At 45.1% G+C, this 11430-nt stretch overlaps 1 protein-coding gene across 1 annotated transcript; it reads right to left on the bottom strand.

The window, feature by feature from the left end:
* Positions 1 to 242: 242 nt before the first annotated feature.
* Positions 243 to 11424, bottom strand: LOC144489761 (matrix metalloproteinase-24-like). The gene is made up of 2 exons (XM_078207613.1): positions 7366 to 11424; positions 243 to 1158 (listed from the first exon to the last, which is right to left on the bottom strand). Exons 1-2 carry the CDS (start codon positions 7502 to 7504, stop codon positions 821 to 823), a joined length of 477 nt encoding a protein of 158 aa, XP_078063739.1. The 5' UTR covers positions 7505 to 11424; the 3' UTR covers positions 243 to 820.
* Between the last annotated feature and the right edge of the window lie 6 nt (positions 11425 to 11430).

The following is an 11430-nucleotide window of genomic DNA, read 5'->3' as shown; positions in this document are numbered from 1 at the left end:
CTGAATGTAATGAGGCCTCTGTCGCCATAGTCACAGTTTCATTGATGACATACTGATGAAGGTTCACAAGGACTCGTTAATGTTGACATTCAAAGACTTGACCAAACAACTAACAAAAGAAAATGTTTTAAGGCTGTTTAACTATTGTAGATATTTTGGCCCCCACTTATTTCAAAATACATTGAAATGTTTTAGATCCCTTGTGGATTTGTGAATCCACATTTTCTCTTTTTCCTATTGTTCCAGTTAATGTGTAATAAAATTACGCTTCCATTTTAAGAGTCAAAATCTCTGTTCAATTAGCATTAGATTTTTTCTATTTCTGACCAGCGAACTCTTTTCTCATTCCACATCTCTTCCTTCGATGTTATTAGTTTTCCAGGAATATTTTGTGGTGCAAGTCTATCCCAAACAAGAAAACTTCCAACTCCACTGAAGATGTTGATCTGTCGACTGAAGAATTAAAGAGGTGGAGTTTCTCCTTATTTCTCCCGTGGTGTTTCCCCTCTTCATCGGAGAAGGTCCATTCAACCATGTGTCAAAGCACACATGCAGACTGGGCCGACATAAAATGGCACACCAAAAACATGAATGAGGCATTGTAGTAAAGATGTGATATGTGTGTTTCAGGAGGATCCCAGTTCCCTGTCTGTTCCCTTGTTCAGCAGCTAGAAACACCACAAATACCCCAAGGTTCAGAGATTCTAGGCTCTCGAGTCATCTCTTCCACAGTCGGAATACGCTGCCTCATTCACAAATAGCCCTCATGTGAACCAATGACATTTTTAAAAGGCCTGTCCTTTTTGTTTTGCTCAGATCTTCATACCCACTCTTGCACTGAGCGTTTACAGGACACCAGGTTCTGCTGTGAGCCTTTCTGTTTGAACTGGAAGATTGTGTAGACCAATACCAGGATACAGAGCGACAGGATACAAGGGATGACCACAGCGATGGCATTTACTGTGCTGGGCACGTCGTTGATCTGGACCATGATGTCCACATCATCATTGGGTCGATGACGGTCTTTGCTCGTGTTGACATCTTTGTGATTGCATCCCATCCAGTCCTTGACGATTGAGCGAGGGTATCCTGGCTCCACGAGTAACTTCTGGTTGTCAAACTTCCAGTACTGCTTCCCTTTGTAAAAATATGTGTAAGCTAATTGAAAGAAAAGGAAGAGAATTAGAACAGAGAAAGATCCTTTGCACTGCAGCTTCCAATTTTTAATGCTGAAATTGGAATCTGGTACGTTTTGACACAGGGAATGGTTGAGACAGAGAGAGGATTGGTGAGGAAGGAACAGGCTGCAGGGAAAACAATGCTTCTACTTTCTCAGAAGACTAAGGAAATTTGGCATGTCAGCTACGACTCTCACCAACCTTTACAGATGCACCATAGAAAACATTCTTTCTGGTTGTATCACAGCTTGGTATGGCTCCTGCTCTGCCCAAGACCGCAAGAAACTACAAAAAGTCGTGAATGTAGCCCAATCCATCACGCAAACCAGCCTCCCATCCATTGACTCTGTCTACACTTCCCACTGCCTCGGAAAAGCAGCCAGCATAATTAAGGACCCCACGCATCCCGGACATTCTCTCTTCCACCTTCTTCCGTCGGGAAAAAGATACAAAAGTCTGAGGTCACGTACCAACCGACTCAAGAACAGCTTCTTCCCTGCTGCTGTCAGACTTTTGAATGGACCGACCTTGCATTAAGTTGATCTTTCTCTACACCCTAGCTATGACTGTAACACTCCATACTCTCTTCTTTCTGTCTCTAAGAACAATAATGCTCTGTCTGTATCGTGCGCAAGAAACAATACTTTTCACTGTATAATAATACATGTGACAATAATAAATCAAATCAAAAAAGTCTGGCATTGACCACCATCGGTACATTGGCCGTGCTAAATTCTCCCTCAGTTGTACCCGAACAGGTGCCAGAGTATGGCGACTAGGGGATTTTCACAGTAACTTCATTGCAGTGTTAATACAAGCCTACTTGTGACAATAAAAAAACAAAGGGATAGTACAGATATAATGGGCTAAATGGCCTCTGTTGCTGCAGATGTCCCTCTGGATTATTGCCATTAACTTTGTTTCTTTCTGCCATAGAATCAGAGACTAGTCAGAGCACAGAAGAGGCCATTTGGCCTGTGTTGTTCTAGCCCACTTTGCGAGAGAAGCTCGCTCACTCTCCCACCTTTCTTCCTCCCGGAGCCTGGGAAATTTCCCTTCAGGCAATGATCCAATTCCCTTTGGAAAGCCAGGATTGAACTTGTCTCCACCACATTCTCTGGCAGCATTTTCCAGACAACACCCACTCACCATCGCTTCTTTTACCAATCGCCATAATCAGTGACCCTCCGCTTCCCGATCCCTCCACCAATGGGAACAGTTTCTCCCGATCGACTTTTTTTAAACACCTCGATCAAATCCTCTCTCAACCATCTCTTCTCCAAGGGAAACAGCCCCGACTTCTCCAATCTACGTAACTCAAGTTTCTCATCCCTGGAACCATTCTTGTGAATCTTTTCTGCACTCCCTTTAAGGTCTTCACATCCTTCCTACAGTGTGGTGCCCACAACTGGACACAATTCTTCAGTTGAGGTCAAATCAGTGTTTTAAACAAGTTCAACATAACTTCCTTCTTTATGCTCCTATTAATAAAGCCCAGGATTCTGTTCACTTTATAAGGCTTGCTCTCAGCTGGTCCTGTCACATTCAATAATTTACACCCAGGACCCTCAACTCCTGACATTCACCCACCTACTTTAGAATTTTACCCTTCATTTTGTATTGTCTGTTTTCTTTCTACCAAACTGAATCATTTCACATTTCTCTGTATTAAATCCTATCTGCCACCTATTTGCCCACTCCACCAACCTGTCTACAGCCTTTTGAAGTTCAGCATTATTCTCCTCGTGGTTCACAATGTTTCCAAGTCCCATTTCATCCACAAACTTTGAAATGATGCCCTGTACACTAAGGTCCAGGTCATTAATATACATCAGGAAGAGCAAGGGTCCCATCACTGGGGAACTCCATGACAAACCTTTCTCCAGCCTGAAAACAACTATTGATCTACTCCCCGTTTCCCGTCATTCAGCCAATTTCATTTTCCACGTTGCCACTGTTCCTTTATTTCATGAGTTATGACTTTTCTCACAGGCCTGTTGTGTGGCACTGAACCATGTACACCACATCAACAGCATTACCCTCACCCACCCTCTCTGTATCTCATCAAAAAACTCCAGCAAGTTAGTGAAACATTATTTTCCCTTAACAAATCCATGCTGGCTTCCCTTAATTAATTCACATTTCTCCGTGACAATTAATTTTGTTCCAAATTGTGGTTTCTTAAAACTTCTCCACCACCGAGGTTAAACTGACTGGCCTATCATTGCTGGGCTTATCTTTACACCTTACCTTTTAAACAAGGCTGTAACATTTACAATTCTCCAGTCCTCTGGCACCAGTCCGGAGTCTAAGGAAGTTTGGAAAATTATATTTGTGTCTCTGCAATTTCCACTCTCACTTCCCTCAGTATTCTCGGATGCATCTCATCCAGTCGTGGTGGTTTATCCATGTTTCGTCCAGAAAGCCTATCCAATACCTCCTCCTTATCAATTTTAAACCTTTCCCAGCTCTGAATAACCTTCCCTTCACCATGGCCTGGGTACCATCTTCCTCCTCAGTAAAGACAGGATTAATTTACTATCTCCTGCCTTCATGTGTAAATCCCCCATTTGGTTCCCAATGAGCCCCATTCATTTTTTCAGCACCCTTTACATGCCATGAGAAGACTTTGTGATTCGCTTTTATGTTTGCTGCCAGTCTCTTTCCATACTCTTTCTTTGTTTCTTTTATTTGCTTTTTCATTTCCCTTCTGAACCCTGTGATATTTAGCCAGTTCTCAATTTATTCTCTACCTGGCATCTGTCATAAGCACACATTTTCTTTTTTAATCCCAATTTCTAGCTCTTTTGTCATCCAGGGAGCTCTGGATTTGTTTACCCTATTTTTCCCATTTGAGGCTATATACAGTGTCTGAACTATCTCTTTAAAGTTAGCCCAGTGTTCAGTTACTGTCTTGCTTGTTAATCTTTGATTCTAGTGATCTGAGTCAGATCCATGGGTAACATTTGAACACTAAGAAGTCCCACAACATCAGGTTAAAGCCCAACAGGTTTATTTGGTAGCACGAGCTTTCGGAGCGTTGCCCCTTCATCAGGTGAGTGGGAGTTGTGTTCACAAACAGGGCAGATAAAGACACACTCAATTTACAAGATAATGATTGGAATGCGAGTCTTTGAAGGTAATAAAGTCTTAAAGGTACAGACAATGTGAGTGGAGAGAAAGTTAAGCACAGGTTAAAGAGATGTGTATTGTCTCCAGACAGGACAGTTAGTGAGTTTTGCAAGCCCAGGCAAGTCGTGGGGGTTACAGATAGTGTGACATGAACCCAAGATCCCGGTTGAGGCCGTCCTCATGTGTGCGGAACTTGGCTATCAGTCTCTGCTCAGCGACTCTGCATTGTCGTGTGTTGTGAAGGCCGCCTTGGAGAACGCTTACCCGAAGCTCAGAGGCTGAATGCCCGTGACCGCTGAAGTGTTCCCCGACTGGAAGGGAACACTCCTGCCTGGTGATTGTCGAGCGGTGTTTATTCATCCGTTATCGTAGCGTCTGCATGGTCTCCCCAATGTACCATGCCTCGGGACATCCTTTCCTGCAGTGTATCAGGTAGACAACATTGGCCGAGTTGCAAGGCGGCCTTCACGACACACGACAGCGCAGAATCGCTGAGCAGAAACTGATAGCCAAGTTCTGCACACATAAGGACGGCCTCAACCGGGATCTTGGGTTCCATGTCACACTATCTGTAACCCCCACGACTTGCCTGGGCTTGCAAAATCTCACTAACTTTCCTGTCTGGAAACAATACACATCTCTTTAACCTGTGTTTAACCCTCTCTCCACTCACATTGTCTGTACCTTTAAGACTTGATTACCTGTAAAGACTCGCATTCCAACCGTTATCTTGTAAATTGAGTTTGTGTCTTTATAGGACCTGTTTGTGAACACGACTCCCACTCACCTGATGAAGGAGCAGCGCTCCGAAAGCTTGTGCTACCAAATAAACCTGTTGGACTTTAACCTGGTGTTGTGAGACTTCTTACTGTGCTTACCCCAGTCCAACGCCGGCATCTCCACATTTGAAGGACAGTGAGTGAGCATCCAACACACAGCCACTGACTCTCAAAATCCCACGGCCATTTGGCACTCAGCTGAGCGTTAATTGGCAGTGGGCGGGACCTCTGCCTGCCCCTGGAAGGACGTCCCGTCCATGAGAGGTGTTGGTCAATCGTACCTGGCCAGGCACAGCACTGCAGTGGCCGGAAGAGATACTGCAGCTCTCTGCTGAGAACTAAGGCTTGGGACTTTGGAAAGGGAAGTCCTGGGGCTAAATAGAATTGGAGACAACCTGGGGGGTTGGAAAGGGGTGAATGCAGCATTGGGGATTAGGCTGAGGCGGGCGGGCGGGGGGCGGGGGGAGGGGGTGGCGGTGGGGGAAGGAGGTCTAGAACTTCAAGGTCCTGAAGAGGAAGGTGCCCCAACTCTGAGGGGGGCTTCAGTGTGAGACACCTCCTCACCCACACTTCCCGGCCAAGATGGAGAAAGGGGTAAATTTCTGCCCTTGGATAACTTGGAATTGAAGATTAGCAGGTAAAACTGTAACTGAACCCTTCCCCGGTTAATTATTCTTGTTCTGGATTGGTTGTTGTCCTTTTCCAAAGCCAGCCTAAACATCACACTACAAAGATCACCGTCCCCTCAGTGTACCCCACTGCCACTTGATCTCCTTCCCTCCCCCCATTCCCATTCCCAGGCTGAGCTGTGCTTACTTTCTCATTGGACTAGAAACAGATTGATCTAGAAAATTCTCTGGAACACATTTCAGAAACTCTCTCTCTCTCCTTTAAACGATTCCGATTCCAGTTTATAGTGGGATAATTAAATTGCGATTGTTTTTGCATCTCTGTAATTTCCTTGTAAATTTATTCCTTTCTATCTTTTTCATTAGTTGGATGTCAATAGACTACGCCCAAACAATAGAGTCCCGCAGAGATCAAAAGAGAAAATGCTGGAAAATCTCAGCAGGCCTGGCAGCATCTGTGAGGAGAGAAAAGAGCTGACGTTTCGAGTCCAGGTGACCCTTTGTCAAAGCTGGATACAAGTCCCAGCCGAGAGCAGCTCTCTAAACCTCTCCTCACACAGCATCAAACACTCCATTCACAGACAGATGTGACTGAATAAAACAGATTGCTCCCCGAGAGATTGGCAGTGGATTAACACTGACACTCAGTGACACATCTGCCCTCTGTTTTCATCACAATCTCTAAAAGATTTGCTTCTGGTGACAGTGACCAGCTTTACGGAATTCAGTTCCATAAGTGCCTGGATATCGGGATTTCTGGGTTCCTGTGTGAAGGCCAGTTCAGATTCAAAGAACAAAGAACAAAGAAAATTACAGCACAGGAACAGGCCCTTCGGCCCTCCAAGCCTGCACCAACCATGCTGCCCGACTGAACTAAAACCTCCTACCCTTCCGGGGACCGTATCCCTCTATTCCCATCCTATTCGTGCATTTGTCAAGACGCCCCTGAAAAGTCACTACCGTATCCGCTTCCACTACCTCCCCCGGCAACGAGTTCCAGGCACCCACTACTCTCGGTGTAAAAAATCTGCCTCGTACATCTCCTTTAAACCTTGTCCCTCACACCTTAAACCTGTGTCCCCTAGTAATTGACTCTTCCACCCTGGGAAAAAGCTTCTGACTATCCACTCTGTCCATGCCTCTCATAATCTTGTAGACTTCTATCAGGTCGCCCCTCAACCTCCGTTGCTCCAGTGAGAACAAACCAAGTTTCTCCAACCTCTCCTCATAGCTAATGCCCTCCATACCAGGCAACATCCTGGTAAATCTTTTCTGTACCCTCTCCAGAGCCTCCACATTCTTCTGGTAGTGTGGCGACCAGAATTGAACACTATATTCCAAGTGCAACCTAACTAAGGTTCTATAAAGCTGCAACATGACTTGCCAATTTTTAAACTCAATACCCCAGCTGGTGAAGGCAAGCATGCCGTATGCCTTCTTGACTACCTTCTCCACCTGCATTGCCACAGTGACCTGTGTACCTGTACATCCAGATCCCTTTGCCTATCAATACTCTTAAGGGTTCTGCCATTTACTGTATATTTTCTATCTGTATTAGACCTTCCAAAATGCATTATCTCACATTCCTGTAGACAACACACCTAGACCAGACCGGTAGAACACTCCAGTTCTCTGTTACATACTCACTTCCTTCCTTGCTCACAAAAGCACCCTGAGGTGCCTCTGGGATTCCTTTCCATATAGTGATAGGTTTCGGGTATCCGGGATCCGATGTTTGCTTCTCTTCGTTATATCTCCAGTACCTGTCAAACAAACACAGCATCATATCACCATCTCCACCACAGGATCTGCATCAAATATTATTGACTACGTTCCTCTGCAAATCACAGAAAGCAAGGTGAATGAATATCACTCTCTCAGCAGGAGTGAGGGTAGTGTTCTCGGCCTAACCGGAGAGTCATAATTCATAGACATTTACAGAACAGAAAGAGGCCATTTGGCCCATCACGCTCATGCTGGTCAACAATGATCTGACTACATTAACCCCATTATAAAGTGCTTGGCCCATTGATTTGATTTGATTTATTGTTGTCACATGTATTAACATAGTGAAAAGTATTGTTTCTTGTGCGCTATATAGACAAAGCATACCTTTCATAGAGAAGGAAACGAGAGAGTGCAGAGTGCATTGCCCTGGAGGTTACGGCAGAGCCAGTGAATATCTAAATACTTCTTCAATGTCACAAGAGTTTGTGATTCAGCTGCCCTTTCAGGCGGAGTTCCAGACTCCCACCTTCCTCTGGGTGAAGAGGTTTCTCCCCAAATCCCCTCTTAGCCTTGTACCTCTTACCTTCAATCCCTGCCCCCTGGTTACTGACCACTCTATCTCCCCTATCTGTGCCCCTCAATCTTATCCACTTCTATCAGATCCCTGCTGTCACCATCTAGGTGTGATGGAAAATATATAGAAATATATATTTATTGATTAACTGGGATATTTTATAAAGTCTTTGTTTTCTGTACTGTTAAAAATAGAGAAATGCTGAACTAATAAATGATTCAGCCAATCAGCTGACGCCTTGCGACAGTTTCAAGGCAACAATAGCCACTGAGATGGGGTGTCTCGACCAGCCAACTCCAAACCAAGGAAAACCTTCACAAAACATCATCTCCCATCAAAAGAGAAAATGCTGGAAAATCTCAGCAGGTCTGGCACCATCTGGAAGGAGAGAAAAGAGCTGACGTTTCGAGTCCAGATGACCCTTTGTCAAAGCTTTTTACATAATCTCCCAGAACGGTGCCAATGGCCAAAGCATTAGCAGACCTAACACCTGGCTTTAACAAAGAGAGAAGCAGTTAGTTAATCTGACAGCAATGTCTCCAAAAACAAAAGGAGTTCCGAGTCCAGTTAAACACCCAGATTCCAGCCGTGGAAATATACATCCTGGGTCCAACATCAAGGAGGTGTCACATGATTCCCCTTCCCCAGCTGCACTGGGATAACATCTGTGGAGTTCAGGATTATCACACCAGAGATCAATCATGATTTAATTGATGTGGAGATGCCGGTGTTGGACTGCGGCGGACAAGATGAGAGGTCAGACGACACCGGGTTATAGTTCAACAGGTTTATTTGAAATCTCAAGCTTTCGGAGCGCTGCTCCTTCATCAGGGGAAGCGGGGAGAGGTGCACAGGCAGAGTGGTACTAACAGGGAATCAAGGATGTCAATAGACAAATACAGACAGCATAGTGCAATGTAGGGCGGATGAATAACAAGTCTTTACAGGTAGTCACGAGTGCTAATAGATAAATGCAAGCGGTTAAGTATAATCAGTGTGTGTAAAGTGTCGCAGGCTGTAGAACAAGTGAAGGGATGGCCTAAGAACTGATAACTTAAGGCAGAGAGATAATTACAAGCAATCAAAGAGTGAGATGGTGCTAAACATTCTGCAAACTAATTCAGGCAGAGAGAGATCATCACCCATAATCAAGGTGTGTATGGCGTTAAAACAGGACAGTCAGGGAGGTTTCCCCCACAGAATGGTGGGGTCATGAACCTGGGATCCCAGTTCAGGCTGTCCTCATGAGTGTGGAAATGATCCGTGTGGTGATCTCATTGCCTGAATGAGTTTGCTAGGGAGCTTTTATTGCAACTGTATATGCTGTTCCTAAGGCCTCACCTGGGATACTGCGCACAGTTTTGGTCCCCTTACCTAAAAAAGGATATAGTAACATTGGAGGCACTCCAAAGGAGATTCACCGGGCTAATTCCTGGGATGCGAGGGTTGTCTATCAAGAGTGTGATGGAACACTCTCCACTCAACAACACTCAAGAAGCTTGACACCATCCAGGACAAAGCAGCCAGTTTGATTGGTACCCCATCCACCACCTTAAACATTCGCTCTGTCCACCACCGACGCACATTGGCAGCAATGTGTACCATCGACAAGATTCACTGCAGCAATTCGCCAAGGCTCCTTCAACAGCAACTTCCAAATCCATGACCACTACCACCTACAAAGACCAGGGCAGCAGATGCATAGCACCTGCAAGTTCCCCGCCAGGTCACACACCACCCTGAATTGAAAATATATCGCCATTCCTTCACTGTCGCTGGGTCAAAATTCTGGAATTCCCTCCAACTCGATTTTCAAGTTTGCTGACGACACCACCGTAGTGGGTCGGATCTCAAACAACGACGAGACAGAGTACAGGAATGAGATAGAGAATCCGGTGAACTGGCGCGGCAACAATAATCTCTCTCTCAATGTCAACAAAACAAAGGAGATTGTCATCGACTTCTGGAAGCGTCGTGGACACATGCCCCTGTCTACATCAACGGGGACGAAGTAGAAATGGTCGAGGGCTTCAGGTTTTTAGGTGCCCAGATCACCAACAACCTGTCCTGGTCCCCCTCATGCCAACACTATAGTTAACGTAGGCACAGTGGTTAGCCTGCTGCCTCACAGCTGCAGAAACATGGGTTCGATTCCCGGCTTGGGTCACTGTCTGTGTGGAGTCTGCACGTTCTCCCCGTGTCTGCATGGGTTTCCTCCGGGTGCTCCGGTTTCCTCCCACTGTCCGAAAGACGTGCTGGTTAGGTGCATTTTTCCATGCTAAATTCTCCCTCATTGTACCCGAACAGGTGCCAGAGTGTGGCGACTAGGGGACTTTCATACTAACTTCATTGCAGTGTTAATGTAAGCCTACTTGCGACACTAATAAATAAACTTTAAACTTTTAAAACCAAATGCCTCTATTTTCTCAGAAGACTAAGGAAATTTGGCATGTCAGCTACGACTCTCACCAACCTTTAAAGATGCACCATAGAAAGCATTATTTCTGGTTGTATCACAGCTTGGTTTGGCTCCTGCTCTGCCCAAGACCGCAAGAAACTACAAAAGGTCGTGAATGTAGCCCAATCCATCACGCAAACCAGCCTCCCATCCATTGACTCTGTCTACACTTCCCGCTGCCTCGGAAAATCAGCCAGCATAATTAAGGACCCCACGCATCCCGGACATTCTCTCTTCCGCCTTCTTCTGTCGGGAAGAAGATACAAAAGGCTGAGGTCACGTACCAACCGACTCAAGAACAATTCTTCCCTGCTGCCATCAGACTTTTGAATGGACCTACCTGACATTAATTTGATCTTTCTCTACACCCTAGCTATGACTGTAATACTACATTACTCTCCTTTCCTTCTCTATGAACGGTATGCTTTGTCTGTATCGCGCGCAAGAAACAATACTTTTCACTGTATACTAATACATGTGACAACAATAAATCAAATCAAATCTAACAGCACTGTGCGTGTATCTACACCATGTGGACTCCAGTGGTTCAAGAAGGCAGCTCACTACCACCTTCTGAAGGACAAATAGGGATGGGCAATAAATGCTGTCCTAGTCAGCAATGACTACATCCCGTGTAAGAATGAAACAGTCTCTTGATTTGGAGGGTGTGTCAGCCTATGACTTGCACCTACTGGAGGTGACTTTCACTGTGGCGTTTATAGAGTTACGAAAACTCCCAGAGAAGGGAACAGCATTGTAGAAAGAAAGTGTTAACTCTACCAAATAATGACAGTAACTGAGTGCCCAGGTGATCACTGTAATCACACCACTCAGACACTGAAACTCTGTCATCTTCTAATGGGTTAAAGAAAGACTAATCTGCATGTCTACAGCATTTTACCAGATTTCTCAGTAATGTCTCAAAGTGCTAAACAATTTACAAATTACTGGC

This window comes from Mustelus asterias, unplaced genomic scaffold (assembly GCF_964213995.1).
Source record: "Mustelus asterias unplaced genomic scaffold, sMusAst1.hap1.1 HAP1_SCAFFOLD_2517, whole genome shotgun sequence".
In the NCBI taxonomy this organism is placed as follows: domain Eukaryota; kingdom Metazoa; phylum Chordata; class Chondrichthyes; order Carcharhiniformes; family Triakidae; genus Mustelus; species Mustelus asterias.
Note: the sequence above shows the minus strand (reverse complement) of the source record. Positions and strands in the feature narration are given on the sequence as shown.

Bases quoted from the DNA above. Each gene is read 5' to 3' on its own strand.
- LOC144489761 (XM_078207613.1), bottom strand. From the start codon at position 7,504: ATGATGCTGTGTTTGTTTGACAGGTACTGGAGATATAACGAAGAGAAG. The intron at 1,159-7,365 runs GTGAGTATGTAA...TCTTTCAATTAG, and splicing joins TTTTGTGAGCAAGGAAGGAA to CTTACACATATTTTTACAAA.